Source organism: Pleurodeles waltl, chromosome 7 (genome assembly GCF_031143425.1).
Source record: "Pleurodeles waltl isolate 20211129_DDA chromosome 7, aPleWal1.hap1.20221129, whole genome shotgun sequence".
Lineage (NCBI taxonomy): Eukaryota > Metazoa > Chordata > Amphibia > Caudata > Salamandridae > Pleurodeles > Pleurodeles waltl.
In genome coordinates, this window is record NC_090446.1 from 1,456,030,392 (window position 1) to 1,456,051,884 (window position 21,493).

Consider the following 21,493-nt stretch of genomic DNA (forward strand, 5'->3'; position numbering starts at 1 on the left):
CCCTGCACCCCGTCTCTGCCAGCCTTTACATGGTGGTGCTACCGCCATGTAATCGCCGGCGGAGAAGGGACTCGTAATCCCCAGGGCAGCGCTGCCTTGGCGGATTAAGACTGTCAGCAGTGCTAGCCCCTCCAGTGGAGAAGTGGCGGTGCTGGTGGTTGGACTGTGGTGCAACTGCCATGGTCGTAATGTGGCTGTCGGACCGCCACATTGGCGGCAATCCAACTGCCACCGCTGCCCAGGTGGTCTTAACACCGCCAGGGCCATAATAAGGCCCTATGTCTTGCCTCCTCCTAAAGAGCTGCTTACCCCCTATAGTTAGTCTGGAGCCAGGGCAAAGAATGTAGGGCATCTGAGCACTTTGAAGGCATGCCTATAGAAGCATCACCACAAGACAGACCTGGGTATAAATATTGGACCTCACACACCAGCTCTTCGTTACACTTCTGGACTTGTGGATACTCTGCCAGGAAGGACTACTGTGCTGCTGAAAGGACTATTACTCTGTCAAACTGTTGCTCTGATAGACTTCTCCCCTGCTGTGCTGACCCACCCTCCTGTCCAGGTGAGAAGGACTAGACCTGCATCTGTTGAACTCAGGACGCCTAAGTGACTACAAGGGAGTATTGGCTGGCTTCCTGACTACAGCCTCAGGGAGGGAAGGCTCCAACAACCTTGAACCTAGCACTCAGACTGTGTGTGTCTACCCTGCCAAGTGGCACCACCCAGGTCCTGGACCCTTGAAAGTGGGTCTAAGGTGTTCTGCCAGCCTCTGTGAATCCAACTGAACTGACACACCTTCTAATCTGTGCAGAACAACCCCGAGCTGAACCGACGCATAGTCACCACTGCTTGAGTCTTGCTCCATCACATCACCCGACCTCGTCAGAATCGCCATTGCCTGATGCATCCTCGGCACATGCCCTTGCATCCTTTATCAATGGAGGCCTCGACTATGATGCCAGACTCCGCATTGCAGCCTCGTAGCTCCTCGGAACCTACGCATCACCCCGATTGCACAGCACATCCTCAATGTCAAACTTCGCATCACAAGCTGTTGACGATGGGATCCTCAATGAAGATGCATAACCTCGCATTGCATCCTTGCCACATCTTGCAACTGCCACATTGATTCAGCTGTGCAATACATCTTATAAGAGGACAATTCCAACACTCCACAAACCCGGATTTAAGATACTTTTTCCAGCTGGCTTAACTGGGTCCTCATAGCCGGCCCATGCACCATGGCAGTCGGGCTCAACTCATGACTTTGACCCAGTCCAGAGTGACCGGATATCCACGGTTGCCGAGTTGTGCTTTTTGGCGTTATTTTCACTGAAATCTTAAAATTCCTATCTCCAGTTATACTGATTGGATTTTTGTCTTTTTAGTCTTGTTTTATTTATTAAAAATAACTCTTTTTTTCTAACCCATTGTGGAATCCTTTTGTGGTGTGTTTTCACTGTGTTACTGTTTGAAGTGTTGCACAAATACTTTACACATTGCCTCTAAGTTAAGCCTGACTGCTCCATTCCAAACTCCTAGAGGGTTGAGCACATGTTAATTTAGGGTTGGCTTGTGTGTCACCCTGACAAAGACTGTGGTTGCTGCATGTCCAGGGCCCACACCCCAGTCAATCAATAACCCAATTTTTACAGCCATCTTCAACATCAAAATCACTGCAACTGCACCTCTAACCTGGACTGATCATGCCATCATCCACTTCCAAATCAACATCCCTCACCAAACAAAACCTGTCATCCTAAACCTGGCCAGACACAGCTGGAGCAGCATCTCAGAAGCCAACTGAGCCCTGCACCATGCGCATGAACCAGCACCCTGTGTCAAACCAGCCCAACGTCACCGGCAACCTGAACAGTGACCACAAACAGCCTGACGAGTGGATCGCAGATTGCACTGACTCCCTGGCACCTTGCACACACAACACTCAAAGGAGAACCTGGAAACAAGGAAGCTGGTACACTGAGGCTTTCTGCTCAACCAAACAACATTTCAATCAACTGGAAAGATGCAGAACGAACCACAATGATCAGAAGTCTACACAAAATAATCATCCAAGTTCCTGTCCCTAACTGGATCTGCTCATCCCTCACAGGAAGAACACAACCAGTCAGCATGTCAGCCTATGCGCCAGAAACCAAGAACCTCATTTGCGGAGTCCCTCTAAGATCATCTCACATCTACATGACTCCACTGGCAGACATCATTAGATTATCAATATACTTTGCTATGCAGATGACACCCAACTGATTCTCTTCCTTTCAAACAAGACCCCATGGACAAAAGCTAACTTCAACACCTGCATGCCCAAGGCAGCCACCTGGATGAGATCCAACTGCCTAAAGCTCAATTCGGACAAGACTGAAGTAGTAATCTTTTACCTTCATTGATACACTTTATGACTCCATCTTCATTGGTGCATTTCTCGTCATCAGCACAGCTGTGGTCCTCACAGATCAGATGACCAAGAGGAGTACAGGTGCAGGATTTGGAGCAGTCATCCGCCAGGATCGCCAAGTCCAGCTGTGAAGAAAATATGGATAGGTAGTGTCAGTTTGACCTCTAAAAGTGTATTGAGAGGAGTCCGAAAGAGTGAGCAAGGTACTACACTGCACATGTTGATTATTTTTAGATTACTGTGTGTTTTCATATGAAACCTGCTCCCACCTGAAACGTATTCAGTGTCACAATAATGATCCTCAAAGCAGTGCTAGCTGTGAAAGGGACCTCTCCTTTATGAATGGACAAACTATATTCAATTTATTTAGTAGAGTTACACACAACAATACTCATTTTAAAAAAACACAAGCTCACAGTACATTAAACATCTAGAAAAAATGTTTAAAAAATATATAATCTATGAGATATTCACAAGACAAGGCATATATCCGTTCACTGGCTTCTGAAATGGTAATGATTTTTAGTGTGAGCTTAACAATAATGCCCTAGTGCAAGTCAAATAAATCCAACATGATTCATATCCTGTAAAAGGCATGGACAGAGACTGCACTTCTTATTCGAATCACGCCCAGAAGTGCACGCTGTAAAGTTAGTGCTATCTACTACCCTAAGATATATGTTCTTCCTGATAGAGAATAAGGACAGGCTGGAGTCACATGTCTATATTGTAGAAGAACATTTTCACAGCGCATCGTGGATGTAATCAACTTTCATCATGTTTTTAGTGTGCTAGATTAGCCAGAGTATCTTTAGTAATGTGCACACATGTTGTGCCATTCATGTACAGCCCCCATGAACCTTGTACCACAATAAAGGTGTTAGAAATGGGGTCTTTGGTTGGCAGTCAGGTTACCCCCGTCCAAGCAAGGACCCTCACTCTAATCAGGGTAAAGGAGAATCACCCTCAGCTATCCCCCGCTCCACCCCTTGGTAGCTTGGCATGAGCAGGCAGGCTTAACTTCAGAGTGCTAGGTGTAAAGTATTTGTACCAACACACACAGTAACTTAATGAGAAACCTACAAAATGACACAACACAGGTTTAGAAAAATAGGAAATATTTATCTAAACAAAACAAGACCAAAACGACAAAAAAACAACATACACAAGTCAAGTTATTAATTAAAAAGCAAAAAGAGTCTCAAATACTTTTGTAAACAAGTAAAACACTGCTAGCATTGAGAAGTACCTGGGTAGCATCAAAATAACATGCACAGGTGAGTGTGTGTCGAAAAAGGTAAGCAGTGCATCGATTTCTCACCCGCAAGCGAGATCATGCGTTGTTTCTCCTTCTCTAGGTGGCGTGAGTTGTTTTTCCTCCCTGCAGGAAAGCGATGCGTCAATCCGGGCAGCACTCGGGTCCAGGCAGGTGTTGCGTTGTTTTTCCGCACCCAGCAAGGTTTGTGTTGAAAATCCTGCCGCACTGTATCATTAAAACCGCGCAATGTGGGTTGCGATGTTAACAGCCTCTGTCTGCGGGTGTTGCGCATCGTTCTTCCAGCCTCGTGCATTGATTTTCCAGCGCCAATGCCGGTGGAGCGTCGATTCCTGCCGCGAAGCCAGCAGTGTGTCGTTTTTCAGCTGTGTCTCGGAAGGTGCGTCAAATTGTTCCCTGTACGGCGGTCTTTGCGTGGATTTTCAGTCCTGGTCTGCCAGCTTAATCTTTCAAGGCACAAGGAACTGGATAGGGCACCACTTGGCAGGGCAGGAGTCTCAGCAGAGTCCTGAGACTTCAACAACAGGAGGCAAGCTCAGGACAAGCCCTTGGAGATTTCTTCACAAGCAGGAAGGCAAACAAAGTCCAGTCTTTGCCCTCTTGCACAGACAGAAGCAGCAACTGCAGGACAGCTCCACAAAGCAAAGTCTTAGGCAGGGCAGCACTTTTCCTCAGCTCTTCAGCTCTTCTCCAGGCAGAGGTTCCTCTTGATGTCCAGAATTGATCTAAAGTCTGTGGTTTTGGGTGCCCTCCTTATACCCATTTTGGCCTTTGAAGTAGGCTTACTTCAAAGGAAAGTCTCTCTTATTTGTGAAATACTGCCTTGCTCAGGCCAGGCCCCAGACACACCAAGGGGTTGAAGACTACATTGTGTGAGGGCAGGCACAGCCCTTTGACCACTCCTCTCCTCCCTCCTAGCACAGATGGCTCATCGTGGTATGCAGGCTACACCCTAGCTCCCTTTGTGTCACTGTCTAGAGAGAGGTGCAAACAGCCCAACTGTCAAACTGTCCCAGACAGGGAATCCACAAACAGGCAGAGTCACAGAATGGTTTAAGCAAGAAAATGCTCACTTTCTAAAAGTTGCATTTTCAAACACACAATCTTGAAATCAACTTTACTAAAATATATATTTTTAAATTGTGAGCTCAGAGACCCCAAACTCCACATGTCTATCTGCTCCCAAAGGGAATTTACGCTTTAATCATATTTAAAGGTAGCCCCCATGTTAACCTATGAGAGAGCTAGGCCTTGCAACAGTGAAAAACGAATTTGGCAGTATTTCAGTATAATTTGCAGTATAAAAGACAATAGTATACGTCCTACCTTAAACATACACTGCACCCTGCCCATGGGGCTACCTAGGGCCTCCCTTAGGGGTGTCTTACATGTAAGAATAGGGATGGTTTAGGCCTGGCAAGTGGGTACACTTGCCAAGTCGAATTGGCAGTTTAAAACTGCACACACAGACACTGCAGTGGCAGGTCTGAGCCATGTTTACAGGGCTACTAATGTGGGTGGCACAACCAGTGCCACAGGCCCACTAGTAGAATTTGATTTACAGGCCCTGGGCACCTCTAGTGTACTGTATTAGGGACCTACTAGTAAATCAAATATGCCAAGCATGGATAAACCGATCAACCATACAATGTACACAAAGAGCATATGCACTTTAGCACTGGTTAGCAGTGGTAAAGTGCTCAGAGTTCTAAAGCCAACAACAACAGGTCAGAAATAATAGGAGGCAGGAGGCCAAAAGATTGGGGATGACCCTCCATAAGGAAAAAAGTCCAACAACAGGATACAACAGTTCTAAGCAGCCCTCCAGTTTCTTATGGAATGTGTGCCAATATTGTAAGATTTGTGCAGACGCTCTGTATTTCAGTAAATTTTTCCCAAATCTAAGTTTATACGCTCTGTAGAATACCTTTATTGCATCGATAGATAAGCCCTCCTTAGTCTTTCCTTCACCTAGGTTAAATCCTCCAGATCACGAGGATTTACATTTTCAACACTGTAGAGGCGAGACCTGGAATGCTTTTGGACTATGACTCCCATAAGAATGACTTTAGGAGGCTTAGAACATCTGCGTTTGTGCTTTACTTTTGGGATTCCTCGTAAGAGTTATTTGGTAAATTGCTTGCCAAGGTGATTCCTAAATAGTGATTGTTAGATCTGACAGCCTTGGGGTGGTCTTCCCCCAACTTTTTGCCTGCCTCCCTCCATTTTTCTGATCTCGTTTTTGCTGGTTTTAGGACTCTGCACCCTTTACCACTGCTTACCAGTGCTAAAGTGCTTGTTCTCTCTCCATGAAACATGACAAAATTGGCTCCTAACAAATGACATATTTAATTTACCTATAAGTTCCTAGTAAAGTGTACTATATGTGCTCAGGGCCTATAAATTAAATGCTGCTTGTGGGCTTGCAGCACTGAATGTGCTATCCATATAAGTAGCCCCTTAACCATGTCTCAAGCTTCCCTTTGAAAGGCTTGTGTGTGCAGTTTCACTGCCACTTCGACTTGGTATTTACAACTACTTGCTGTTAGAAATGGGATCTCTAGTTGGCAGTGGTTTGCACCCTTTCCAAGTAGGAACCCCTTACTCTAGTCAGGGTAAGGGAGCCACACAGCAAAGATAACCCAGGCTCAACCAAATGGTAGCTTGCCACGAGCAGTCAGGCTTATCTCAGAGGCAATGTGTAAAGTATTTGCAAACACACACACACTAACTCAGTGAAAACACCAGAAACATACTCCACACCAGTCTAGAAAAATAGCCAATATTTATCTGAGTAAACAAGACCAAAATGACAAAACTCCAACATATACAAACAAAGATATCACTTTTTAAAGGTTTAAAGTCTTAATCCATAGGAATCAATTGTTGTATCTTTTTAGCACAAAGTAGCTGGGATGCGTCAAAAACAAAGACGATGCAGGCCGCATGGGAGGTAAGGTGCCCAAAAAGCAATGCATTGGTTCCTTACTGCACAGGGGAGATAATGCCTCAATTCTGTCCTTGCAGTTGAGGTAATGCGTCAGTTCATTACTGGCAGTGGAGGTGATGAGTTGATTCTTTACTTGCAGGAAAGGCGATGCGTTGATTTCCATACACGCAGCTTCGGTTCCTTTCTGTGGTGCGGGTCAATGAGAAATTGACACCCAGGACCGATGCATGGAAACTCCAGATGGGCTGTGATGATGAAACATTAATGAAACAGGCTCTGTGTTGACTCTGCAGGTGCTGTGCCTATTTTTCAACCGCAAGGCAGGTGCTCTGTTGATTCTGCAGGCATTGCATCGATTTTTCTGCCGCAGCATGTCAGGCAGTGGATTTTCTCCTTTAGGTCACCATCTTACACTTCCATGGGCCCAGGGACTGCAATTGGCACCACTTGACAAGTAAGGACTCTCAGCAGAAGAACCCAGGCACTGGTAGATGAAGTCTTTGATGCCCCTGAGACTTCTAAATAGGAGGCAAGCTCCCTTGGAGAACCTTGCAAAGCAGGATGTATAAGGCAAAGTCCAGTCTTTTCACCCCCCGACAGATGCAGCAAGCAGCAGGCCAGCACAGAAAAGCAACAGTCATAGTGGCAGTCCTTCCTACAGCAATCATCTCTTCTTCCTGGAGGAATTTTCCCAGTTCAGAAGTGTTCTAACTGGTTAGGGTCAGAGATCCAGTAACTATACCCATTTCTGTCTTTGAAGTAAACAAACTTCAAAGAGAAGTCTTTGTAGCGGACAAAGCCTTGCCTTCCCTGCCAAGGCCCCAGACATACTCCAGGGGTTTGGAGACTGCTTTGTATGAAAACAGGCACAGCCCTATTCTGTTGCAAGTGTCAGCTCCTTTCCCCACTCTAGCTCAAGAAGACCCATCAGCCTGGGGATGGACCATCAGAATATGCAGGGCACACCTCAGCTTCCTTTGTGTGACTGTCTAGAGTGAATGCACAAACAGCCCAACTGTCATCCTGACTCAAAGGTGTATTCTGCAGATAGCCAGAGGCACAGAATGATTAAGCAAGAAAATTGCCACTTTTTAAAAGTGGCATTTTCAAATCTACAATTCAAAAACCAACTACGCTACAAGATGTATTTTTAAATTGTGAGTTCAGAGACTCCAAACTCCATGTCTCTATCTGTTCACGTAGGAAATTACACTTAATAGGTATTTCAAGGCAATCCCTATGTTACCCTATGGGAGAGATGGGCCTTGCATTGGAGAAAAATAAATTTAGCAGTATTTCACAGTCAAGACATGTAAAACAAACACGTCTTACCTTTTAAATACACTGCACCATGCCCCTGGGGCTGCCTTTGGCCTACTTTAGGGTTAGTTTACGTGTAGTAAGAGGGAAGGTTTGGGCCTGGCAAGTGAGTGCATTTGGCAGGTTGAATGCCTGTTTAACACTGCCCACACAGACACTGCAGTGGCAGCTCTGAGGCATGTTTGTAGGGCTACTCATGTGGGTGGCAGAATCAGTGCTATAGGCCCACTAGTAGCATTTGATGTACAGGCCCTGGGCACACATAGTTCATTTTACTAGGGACTTACTAGTAAATCAAATATGCGAATCTTAGATAAACCAATCACCCATACATTTTAGACAGGCAGCATATGCACTTTAATACTGGTTAGCAGAGGTAAAATGCCCAGAGACCTAAAGCCAAAGAAAAAAGGTCAGAAAAAATAGGAAGAAGAAGGCAAAAGGTTTGAGGATAACCCTACAAAAAGGGCCAGGTCCAACACTTGCCAAGCTTTAAACACCCCTTTTATTACATATACATCACCCCTAAAGGAGATCCTAGGTAGCACATTGGGCAGTGTGCTATGTAACTATAAGGCAGGACATATACCTGTAAGGTTCACATGTCCTGCTAGTGAAAAACTCCCAAAGTCATTTTTCACTACCATAAAGCCTGCTCCTCTCATATGCCAGCATTGGAAATTCCCTTATATACTCTTAAGTGGTAATTTCTGATCTGAAAGGAGTGGCATTGTCGTGTTTGGTATGGTTGGAATGGTAGTGAGACATTCTGCTTGTTGGTGAAGTTGGATTTAACATTACTATTTTAGAAATGTCCCTTTTAGAAAGTAGGCTTTTATCTGCATTTACTGCTATCTGTGCCTCGAGGCCTATCTTAAATCCACATCTGGTCTGTGCAGGGTGACAGCTCCCCTGGGGCATTCCACCCAGATAGCAATAAATACAAGACACTCAGCTGCATCTGCATTTATCTGTATACTAACGGGTCTTCCTGGGCAGCAAGGCTGGAGGAGCTCTCACTTACACTTCAAAGATTATTAGCCTGATGCCACACAAAAGACTGATAACCCCCCACAGATCTCCTGGAAGACAGGACTGGGTTGAAATGGGAACTGGTGCACTTTAAAACCACTCTTTGAGGTCTCCTCTACTTCGAAGGCACACGTCGGTGTATATATACTTGGTCTGTGATCCCCTAAAACCAGACACTTCTGGACCTACGACTGGACTCTGTCAGAAGGACTGCAGAGCTGCCAAAGGACTCAACTGGACTGCTTTTCAGTAAGAGCTGCTTTCCTGCTTTGTGCCCTGCTCCCTCCTGCTCCCTGACTCTGCTTGAAGGACTTTGCCTTCCCACTGCAAGTGATCTCCAAGGGCTTTGCAGCGTGCCTCCTGTTAAGAAGTCTGAGGGCCATCAAAGACTTCACCTAAAAGAGAACATCCACGCCTCAACACGACGTGGCTGAAAAATCAACACAACGCATGTCCTGCAGCTGAAAAATCAACATAGCACCTGTTTCACTGCGGTTCCATCATTACAGCACATCTGGATTTTCTATCTTCATTCCTGGGTGTCAAGTTGTCATCAACCCTTCATCGCAGTAATGAACCAAGGATGTGTGTACAGAAATCGATGCATCGCCTTCCCTACGAAGAAAAAATTGACGCATCACCTCTGCCGCACCGGAAAAATCAATGCATTGCTTTGTTGACCGGCATCCCACCTCCTCTGCAGACTGCATCATCTTGTTTCTAACGAATTTCAGGTACTATGTGCTAAAGAGATACATCCATTGATTCCTATGGATTAAAACTTACTTAAACCTCTTAAAAGGACCTTTGTCCTTTTGGTCTTGTTTTATTCAGATAAATATTATCTATTTTTCTAAACTGGTGTGGAGTACTTTTTGTGGTGTTTCCACTGTGTTACTACATGAGTTATTGCATAAATATTTTACACATTGCCTTCTTAGTTAAGCCTACCAGCTCTACGCCAAGCTACCGGATGGTGAGGACGGGACAATTTAGATTGTGTTATGACTTAATCTGACTAGAAGTGTGGTCCCTATTTGGACAGGGTGTATACGTCTGCCAACTAGGGTCCTAATTTCTAACATTGATACTCTTTGACCTGTACCACACAAAATGACAGATATAGCAGTACTTGCTTGTTAGATTCACAGGACAATCACAAAGGAAATAATGAAAACAACAAGGGGGCTATTACATATAAATATGGTTTTCGAAACCCACATCCAGACAGCAGTAAGTAAAACAATGGGAACATTAAGCAACTCAACCAGAACTTCCCAGTGTATTATTTTCATCCATTAAACGGCTCTGTCAACAGTGCCTAAGAGAATTGAAAAGTCAATAAAGGCTACATATGCATTCTGTTTTATTATGGGCAGTACACTTTTCTAAGATTGTTCTCAATACCTTAACACTGTTAACTATGCTATAGCAGGGATAAAAGTCAGATCCCTGGGAACACCGCAGCTATCTTTACTTTCACCTGGAGATTTCAGATGCTGTGACCCGCTCAAATCTCCATGTGAAAGTACAGAAAAAAATAGGATTTAACTGAAATGGTACCAGCAATTACATTTCTTAGTGGGCATTCAGAGTCAAACTTGTATTTTGCCAAATGTTGCTCGCCTCCGGAGTTACCTTTACCGTAACATCGGGGGTAGAGACAATTTTACCCGTTACACGATTACTCATGCAGTGCGCTTTAGTAGCAAGCCATTCTCCATATCAGTTTGACTCATAATTTCCTTATGGATGTCTGTTGCATGGACAGTATATATGTTCGAAATGGTCAAAATGGGACATCCAGTCATCTTCTCCAACTGGAATAGCCTGTTTTACAATTCCTATCCCTGGGGTTAATGCCACGTACGCCAAGAATTGTCCTAAGTTACCATTATTAAAATGACTTTGGACTGAATGCCAAATTCTTCCCACATAAATTTCAAGTTCACTTTTAGATTTTAATGAGGGATTGCTTGCTAGCATAGGCCAGCGAGGGACTGGAAGGTAAGTGCTTGACGATTAGAACTTACACTTGGTACATTCATACGTCATGACAACTAAAATCAATGGTTACAGCCCTAAAAAGGTCTTTAGATACCGCCTCTAGCCAAGATGTGAAGTTTAAATTAACCAGAAGGGCCAGTTTATTTTAAGTTGTTTATGATCAGCTAGGTTTCCTGAAGGGAATATCCTCAGCTGTGCTTCTTTTTTAATTAACAAAAGTGACTACAGCAGTAGTCAATGGTGGCACAGTTCGAATTGTATGATTTTGAGTTATGTTACTAACTCAGCTCCTTCATATGTATTATAGACACATAATCAGTCGTGAAGAATGCACCTTTATTTCATCATGATAGTTTGTAAGAAAGGTCCCCCATTATTTTCTGTTTAGGGGGGCAAGTTTGAGTTTCGATGACCAAGTGAGTAGGAAATGTCCATGCCTATCTAAGGAAGCATTACACACAAGAGATTTATCTAGAGCTCAGGATTCATCTGGACAAGGAGGTCCATGGTCAAATGAATACTGGGGAAAAGACAAGCATTAGAATCGCCCAGCGTGCAACTAAAAGAGCTACGTTCATTTGAATATATCGCTAGAGTGTGCAATATTATTGTTTCTAGTTATCATGCCTTCTTTATGCCGAGCGGTATATTAAGACTAACTAGAATTAGTTCCCAAGCTATGCTCAGGTGTGAAATTAAAGATATATAAATTACCATCTGGATTTTACAGGTTACTGGTATTGGGTTAATTTCCCAATTATATCTATTCCGTAATAGAATGGAAGGCCCACCATTTGCATGTTCTTTTGTATTAGGGCACGTTTTCAGAGTATAGAGAAGAAAATCATGTTCAACAAAATTCTTAGTCATCAGCGCTTTCAAGTGTTCGATGATATCCTCCTTCAGGAGCCAGGTAAAGCCACACTTCATCAGTCCTTCTAAGCCTACTACTTTCCTTTAATGATGAAATTATGCAAATATATGAAGCTGTAAAACTTGAAAATAAGTCAGCAAGCATTTATATGTTCCAGGACTTTGTTTATATGCATTCCATGGGAAAAGAGGGCCTTTCCTACTTCCTGTAGATGAGCCCCATGTCCTCTGCTGTGTGGTGGCTATATTCCAAGCATGGCACTAGCAGTAGGCACATTTTCAGCTACAGTGAAAATGTCACCCAACTCAACCTATCTCTGACCGATGAGTACACCACCACCAGAACCAACTCCTCCAACTGTATGATAAGCATAGCAGGCTGGATGAGAGCCAACTGTCTGACACCCAACTCTGACAAGCTAGAAGTGGTGGTCTTCGGGCACAAGAACTCTCCCTGGGACTCAATCTGATGGCCATCACAGCTCTGATCCACACAAGAAACCACGCAAGAAACTTGGAAATCATTATAGATGGCAAGCTAAACATGACAGCACTGGTCAACGCAGACACCTCCTCCTGCTTCCATATACTCTGCATGCTCCACAAGTGGCTACCCTGGAGCACCAGAGGTAAAGTCATGTAAATCTTCATCAGAGGCAAACTAGACTATGGTAACACACTTTGTGCTGGGATCTCTAACCATCTCCTCCACCGACTCCAGATCATCCAGAATGCTTCAACAAGACTCATACTCAACCACCCACTATGCAACAACATTGAAGAAACTCAAAGAGCTCCACTGCCTCCCCATAAAGAAACACTGCCAATTCATACTCCTCACACATTCATACTAGGCACTGCACTAACTGAATCAACATACCTTAACAACCCCCTCCACTTCCACCAACCCACCAGACACCTTCACTCAGCCTTACTCTCAATCGCATACACACACAGGATTTGCAGAAGCAGAACGGGAGGTCTATTTTTCTCCTTCATGCCACCCAAGGCCTAAAATGGCCCCCCTCTACACAGTTCTTGAATTCTGCAAGACACTGAAGACCTGGCTCTTCAACTAATTCTTTTGGGCCTACTCCTATCATTCTCAGTCCTATACCTACACCCTCTCTCCAGTGCCTGGATACCCTACTGGATGAATTATCTTCACAAGACAAATCAACATAACATATATCAACATTGGAGGATCCCCATATCTGTTTTAAGTGTCCTTTATGGCTTTCATCCTCTCAGAAAGGGAACATGATTCATGGTTGACAAGGCCTTTTGGCGGTACCCTAGATAGTTGTTTACTAATGATCTGGTGTTAAACAGACCCTGCATAGAGTTGTGGCTATTTTATTTGATGTATAGTATGCAACATCTAGATGGTCCTAGCTGAGATAATCAGGGCCCATCATGTAGCCCTCTGAAGCCTTTCACTTTTGTGATCCGCCCAGGAAAAGCCAATAAATGCAGAGCCCATGTTTGGGGAGTCTAATTTCTAATCCATCTGCATCACTCCTATAAAACCATTGGTATCTGGCCCCCATACAGTACTAGAACCATCTAGTTTATTTTCGTGTTCTTGTCCTCCATTCTAATGAGTCAAGGCATATTAAGACTCAAGAGCTATTGTTTTTAAAAACTATATTCCTAACGCCAAGTTGGTGTTTTGCTGTATCTGATTTCCACTCCTGCTATCACTTCATGAAGTGTGCTTTGAATACTCAACTTACCTGTTTTGGGGCGTTATTGTTATAGAGGAGAGTAAATTGTTTATTAAACAAACGTCGGTAGTACCTGAGGTCCTGGGACATCAGTGGGAACCATGAAATGGCCTCTGCAGATTAAAAATCGCAAAAAAAAAATACACTTGTAATATGACACTAGGAATCTCGGGTATAGCACATTATGGTAAATATCGGGTGTGTTATTATCATATCATTACTAGTTTTGGGCCATGAAATGGGGAATACCGATAGGAATCAGTGATTGCGCACTGATGTCTGAATATTTGTCCCTTGTCCTAGACCATATTCCCTGCATGCATAACATCAGGTTTTCTTGTTGAAATGAGTACTGAAGGGAGTGCAATGTTTCCGCACTGCTTGTAATCCCGTTCATACAGTAAGTCTCACTACAGTCTGAATCAGGATAACCTCACAGCTTGAAACTGGGGCCTAAGTGGAAAACCACATCCATTACACTAAATGGACCTCATTGTCATTTATCTTCTGTGTTTGTATACAATTAGATAGTATATCATCAAAACACACATTGACAGGTCCACACCTATCTCCTGGACAGACCACACCCTCATCAAGATTCAGCATCCCATCTTGGTCAATCGCACATACAGCACTGCCAAACCAACCAGTCAAAAGCTGAACAGCATCACTGATAAAGACTGGGACACTGATCTCAACACCCACAGGCACTAACATAGCAACAGCCTCCACAAAGAAATAACAAATTCAACAATTCGATCACTCCCTGTGCCAACTGCTTGGCCCCACTCAACCGTAGCACTATAGCAAGATATAGACCCCAGGACAAATGATACATGGAGGAACTAAGACTGATGAAACACAACTGCAAACAACTGGAATGCAAATGGAGAGTGAGGCACGGCAATGCAGACAGGAGACTCTACCATTAAATGATCAGGACCTCCAAATGCACCAACAGAGGCAAAAAAATCTTTGCTTTTGTGGAGGATTGCGCCTCACCAGTGGACGCCTCCAACTCGTTCACCCCTTTACAGGGCCTCTACAACAATCTCTCAATTCTCCAGCAACAAAATCACCACCATTTACAGTAACTTCAACGCACAACTGGACCCAACAGACCTCACCAAATACCTCACAATTGCATCCAAAGAACCAGTGCTAACAACATGGCCCGTGTTCACTCCAGAAAAAAACTGTGTCCCCATCAAACCTACTCCAAAGGACTGAAACTCATTAGCACCATGCTCACACCCATTCTGCATGCCTCTGCCTCAATCCTGACCTTCACAGATGCTTGGAAACAGACTACTGTCCTCTCATTGCAGAAGACACCCTCTGTGGACCCTTCAAAGCTAGCCAGCTACATACCGATCTCCCTGCCACCATTCCTGGCCATGGTCTTAGAGAAAGTTTTCAAAAAGACACCTCACCGAATGCCTTAACTACCACCAACTAGTCAATACTACTCAGTACATAGCATGGAAACTGCCCTTGTCACCACCACAATGGAGTCCATGGAGGAGACACGGCGGATCTCATCCACCTGGACCTCTCTGCAGCTTTTGACATTGTCTCCCACCCCTTCCTCATCCAATGCCTATACAACATCATAACCCCGGACACGCTCTCTAATGGATCTGGTCCTTCCTTACTGGAATGACACATTCAGTAAACCAGGCACAGAACACCTCAGACTTCTGTAACCTTGTCTGTGGAGTTCTGCTAGTCCAACCCTCTTCAAGTCTTCAACGCAAATATGATGCCTAAAGCTGGAACATCCTCTCGAAGCATTAACATCTTGTCCTACACCAACAATGTGAAACTCATTTTCTCCACCATGCACAAGACGCCCAGCACCTGGCTCAAATTCAGTGCTTGCATGACTGAAATCTCCCACTGGATGAAGACCAGCTGTCTGAAGCTTAACACCAACATGACTGAAACCATGATCTTCGAGAAGAGCACATCACAGACTACACCTGGTGACAAATAAAGCTAAGACCCATACCAACCCCCACCACCAATAATGAGAACCTCGGAATGATCACCAAATGCAAACTCGACAGGACTGCCCAAGTAAATTCCGTCTCCACCTCATGCATCCATACCCTGACAATGCTGAGGAAATTTTTTAAATGGCTCCCAATCAACACTTTTGTCACAAGTAAACTGGACTACAGGGACATCACCCATGCCAGCATCATCAAAGAACTCATCTTAGGGCTGCAGACTATTTAGACAACCACAATTCATAATCCTCACCCACACTTTCAAGGCACTACATAACACTGGCCCAGCCTACTACAGCAATCATATTTGTTTTTGCAAACCTTCCAGGCAACCTCCACTTGTCTGGACTCCTATTTGCACACACCAACACACACAGAAAACTAGATCTGGCGGTCCAGACTTCTCCTCCTGCATTGCTCCTCCTAAAGCATGGAACAACCTACCTCTACACATAAGAGCATCCTACTCACTTCTTGAATTATGCAAGAAGCTGAAGACCTGGCTTTTCAAGTAGTTCCACTGGCCCAAGGTTTAGTTAGACTCTCAACTGCTCAGTGCCAGGATACTCTTCTGGGTGATAATGCACTCTATAAATCTACATAACGTAACATAACATAACATAACATAACATAAACATACCATGACATAACATAATTCCCTACCGGGCAATATCTTCCATCTACAAAGCATCCACACTTGTCCATTGGCACACACTGCTGTCCATCGAAGAGCAGGTCCCCATCACATTCACAGCCTTCTACACAGTCCTCTGGACAGTCCCATGGATCAACAAGTGCAAAGCAGCTGGAGGCACAGATGTTGGAGCAGGTGCTGTAGCTGCTGTTTTCAGGACACTCCATTGCTAGAAACAAAGAGCAGGATTATTTACTATAGATGAATGCAGTCCAATTGGTAGTGCTGATTCTGAGGTCCTAAAGGGATGGACAAGGAATCACTTTAGGGAGTGATTTGAGGAACCATTACTCAACAGGTAGAGGACAAGTTGTTACATAGGCTGTAGATCGGAATATTGTTGACAAAAGTAAAATCTGACACATAGAAGTTCTTAAATATTTAGTCAACAGTGTTCTGGTACCCACGTTACGAAAAAAGATAAAACTAGTCAGTGAGGTGAAGATGTGCTAAAGCTGTTCATATATTTAGTGGCATCATGCAAAATGGCAACTCCCTTCCATTGCAAAATAAAATACCTTGGTGTTCCTTCCAGTAACAAACCACCCTGCCCACAAACATCCCCAAATACAACCCAGCTCTAATTAGAGTGCAGAGCTAGATTCCAGACAGCGCCAGAGCCACAAAGTTAGTGGCAGTGTAGCTGTGACATGATGCTTGTGCCTGGTGCCCAAGGACAATATGGCGAGTGGGTCCCTTTGACTGTGGCAGGAGTGTCTGTATGTATCCTTGCAAAGAATGATGGACTGCGAGAAAGGTGATGCAGATATGTATAAATTGAAGAGAAAGAGTAAGGACTTTTTTGAGAAATAAATACAGAAGAAGAGGTATGGTATTTTTGGGGACAGGAAAAGTGCATTTCATCCATCCAGAGGATACTGAAGAAGGGAGAGGGGAATAGGCAAATATTTACCAGAAAATACACAAGAGGAGACCACTATTTTCTTGCCAGAGTCTGAATGTCAATGTGAGTGGTAGTCCTGGTGCTGGCAGGGGTCCTTGAGAGAGCGGGAGTGAGAGTGTGTGTGTGTGTATATATGCATGAGAGTGTGTATGCGTCAGTGTGTGTGTGTGCATGTGCATGTGTATGCGTCAGTGTGTGTGTGTGTGTGTGTGTGTGTGTGTGTATGCATATGCATGAGAGTGTGTATGCGTCAGTGTGTGTGTGTGTGTATGAGAGTGTGTATGCGTCAGTGTGTGTGTGTGTGTATGCATGAGAGTGTGTGCGTCAGTGTGTGTGTGTGCATGAGAGTGTGTATGCGTCAGTGTGTGTGTGTGTGTGTGTTTGTGTGTGTGTGTGTGTGTGAGTTTGTGTTTGTGTGTGGCCGTAAGTGAAGTGGCAGGGCAGCCACATGGCCATCGAGCTTGGAAGGTAGCATCTGATAACCAGACAGGGTGGGAAGCCTTCATCTACCAATGCACACCCTGTCCCCTAAAACTTAATATCTTCCTTCCAGAAGCTAAGGGTATCTGCAAAGTGACAGTCAGAGGTGAGGGATGGAAATATGTATGGGACTTAGAGCCACATACCATGCCTCACAGCGCTGAAGTCCTAGAAGGAATGGAGGAGAAACACTCTCACAGACCCTTCTTCTTTTGGGACTCCAGGGAACAGCGAAGCTGGTGTTAATTCAGAGGTTTGAGAGCCATATCATCGGAAAATGACTTTAACGTAGCCGATTCTGCTACGGAAGCCTGAATAGTATTATCCTGGTGAAGGGCAAAAGCCAGGGATTCTTAAGGCAGTGCGAATAAAATAGGGGAAAGGGGGGAGGCCTACCATATTTCACGGCTTATTGATATCCATCCTGCTGAATTTCCATTAATGATTCCGGATGCCTTAGCATTAAGGTATAGGTTTTTAACTACATGCACAAATTGGAAAGGAAAGCAAACTTTGTAAGCCCAGAAAAAAGTATGTTCCATTGGACCCGATCGAACGCCTTCTCTGCGTCTACCATTATAACTGCTGCTTTAGTTTTATGTATAGTAAAATATTCAATAGCGTGGATCAGATAATGTGCATTTATTGCTATGTTCCTGCCTTGAAGAAAGCCATTTTGGTTGGCAAGAATAATCCAGGGAACCACTGAAGAAAGAAGATTGGCCATAATCTTCATGAACATTTCACGATCACAATTTAGTAAGCTTAGGGGGTAATAGGAGTTTGTATCTCGCCCTGGCTTGCCTTTCTTCCAACAACTGACCTCTACCACTTGAGTAAATGAATCCGGAATCTCACAGCCCTTCCAAATACTATTAGATAAACCACCTAGAAATGTGTTAAGTTGGTGTGAACAGCTTAAATATTTCTGCTGGGATCCCATCAATCCCACAAGCTTTGGCAGTGGGAGATGTGTTCACAGCCTGTGTAACTTCTGCTAAGGTAATTGGGCTAAGTCGGCTCTTCCATGCTTCAAAGAAAATGAGGGAATATTCGATCCTGCCAGCCATTTTCAGATCTTCTCTACAGGTGAATTATGTGGATCTGAGTAGAGTTCTGTTTAGTGCTAAGGAAAAACACTTGAGATCCCTTGTGGATAATTTTAGCAAGTACTGGATCGTATATCTGTTTAATACAATTGGCATCAGAGTTTCACTTCACTGACCAGGCCAAATATTTCCCTATATGTTCGTTGTTTTCGTAGCTTTTTTGCAAAAATGAATTATGATTTACTATGTCTCGAGAGCTAAGGTAGTCTTTAAGGTTGTATTTGGCTCGTGCCAGCTTGGACTTAGATTCTTGCATGGGGAATGCTAATGAAAGTTGAGGAAGATGAATAAGATGGAAGATCCCAGTAAGAATATAGGTGCTATTTATAGGTGTGTGTTCTGATGACAGCTGAAAAAGAATGCTACAACTCTAAACCTTGAAATACATTGAGTAATTGCACCGCAGTAAAGGAAAATAAAGAATCCTCCTGGGTGATGGCAAGGGCCATTGATGTCCAAACATGGTGCAATGAGATGCCACTTCAATGGTGGAATAGGGTGACAAGCGCCAATCATAGGCGCAAAACAATGGGCGAGCAGCTGGGGAGCCGCAGATATGCAAGGTGCCTTTCAGAGTTTTTCCGGGCAAGGTACCAGGTTTGGTTAGGGACAGGAGTAAAATGGATTAGGTTTACACCTAATGATTGTTACTGCAGTAAAGATTAAAAGGTGGACAGCAGAGGCTGCCAGAGCTTTTGAGAGGTGAGTATGTGCTTCAGGTGAGCTTGATGGTTAAGGATGAAAGGGCATTGTAACATGAAGAGATGTATTATTTCACAAACTTGTCTGCATCCATAGCGAGATCAGGAAACATTTTTTAAGTGGACCAGAGTGAAGCAATGGAATTCAAGAGACACAGAAACCGAGGCACGGTGATTAACCACAGGACCCACAAGATTCAGGGGCTGGGGAGATGCGTGGATCACATGGCCCTTCGTAAAACTATAGCTTTCTGACACAGAAGAATTTTTACAGTGTGCAGAGACTATCAGTGGCCTACATAAACAGTAGACTAAGAGGCAGATGAATGGGTTTTGTGGTGGCTGAAGAGCCACAAACTTCTGACCAAGAGCAGATATTTGACTGTGGCGCCCAGACATCAGCAACTACCAAGAGAGTCTTTAAAGATACAGAGGGATGTCTCAGAAGGCCCCTTATGGATAAAGGACTAGAAAAAGAGTATAAAGGGATACAGAAATGGAAAGCAGGACCCAGAGGAATGTCATCAACAACAAGAAATTCCAGAACTCTGTGCCAAATACCTAATACATATTCTTGGAAAATTGATTTACGGAAGGACACGTCATAGGTCATACCCAAGATCCAATCAAAATTGTCGTCGTCACATATTTGTTAATATTTTATGTTGTTATGCCTCCCAAAGGAGACTGACAGTACAGTTATCTCCGGGTGGTCTTTTGGCACAAGCAAACAAGCGAAACTGGCTTTTATAAATGTTGTGACTTTAGTGTTTGTCATGAATCCAATGGACAAATCATAGTCTCTTAATCCCTTAGGATTCTAATTTTCACAAAATTAGCTAGACCTGATGCAAATGTAGTTTCTTATTTTATGCAAGTGAGTGAAAAACAGTCGTGAGGGGACCTTTACGCACACCGAATTTCCGGCCAGGAAATATTGTCCCAACTCTCGCAGTCAAGTGCCGCCTGATTGGCCAACATGAACAGCGCTCCAGAGGCCGCCCCAAGGAACGAGGGAAATCATGGACCTATTGTGCAGTCAATAACCATAGAGTATTGAACCATAGATTATTAACGAGGGATGCCTCTGGGAGAAAGAGCAATAACGAGGGAGGGGGAGTGGGTAGAGGATGAAGAATGGAGTCAGAAAGTTTTATAGTATAAGGCTAGAGCATCTGTTGAATTTCTATACTCACGACAGAAGGAGTCGCTCCTCCAGGGCCGGATCGTCACCCCAGCAGCCTGGCAGTCAGCCACGTAGCTCTGAATGTTGTGACACAGCCTCATTCTGTCTCCATTGGCAGCACATAGGTCATACACACAGTTTTCAAAGTAGGCGTCCGGTTTGATGGCGCTGTGGCAGTCCCTCAGAGGCCCGGCCACATCTGTGAGGAAACCACAGTACTCCTTGTTTCTAAAGACCGCCTTCTTGTCTTCGCTGCAGGTGAAGCAGGGGTTGTCGGGGGCTCCGCAGGTGACCGGGTCACAGGGCTCCTCTGCCTGCACCGCCCAGGCTGCCCCAAAAGCATTGACATCCGTGGTGAGCTGCCCATCAGGAAGGGTGAACTCGCCTGAGGTGTCCCCATTGTAGTTCCCGCACAGGCCGCGCATCTCGCCCTTGTAGCTCCCCGGCACGGTGACTTTGACATAGTTTTGCAAGTCGAACTGTATATCTAGGTGAAAGTCAGTCTGTATCCGGATAGTCATCCCATGCTGAAAGGCTCTGACTCTTCCATCCATCAGGCTGACGGGGGGTCTGTTTATCACTCCATCCACCTAAAATGGAACACATTACAGCAACAATTGCCAAATTTACTTTAACTTTTAAGAAACACTCAAAAAATAAGTTTATGTGCAATAGGTTTGTTTTAAAATTATTACACACTGATGCGGTGCCCCTGTATCTGTGCTGGGAAGTCAGTGAAAATCATGCAGGAGGCAGCTTGCACGAGCATGCAGTTGTGATAGTAGCGCTGCACATCAAATTGT

The 21,493-nt window shown here is 44.4% G+C and overlaps 1 protein-coding gene across 1 annotated transcript in view; it reads right to left on the bottom strand.

Moving 5' to 3' along the window:
* The window catches only part of LOC138246476 (IgGFc-binding protein-like), a 372,467-nt gene extending 351,194 nt beyond the window's left edge, over window positions 1-21,273 (bottom strand). Inside the window, exons 1-3 of the mRNA XM_069201113.1 lie at window positions 20,701-21,273; window positions 16,280-16,479; window positions 2,403-2,544 (exon numbers count right to left, since the gene is read on the bottom strand). Of these exons, the coding sequence (XP_069057214.1) occupies window positions 2,403-2,544; window positions 16,280-16,479; window positions 20,701-21,244 (886 nt within the window). The 5' untranslated portion in view covers window positions 21,245-21,273. The remainder of the gene's footprint in view (window positions 1-2,402; window positions 2,545-16,279; window positions 16,480-20,700) is intronic.
* Between the last annotated feature and the right edge of the window lie 220 nt (window positions 21,274-21,493).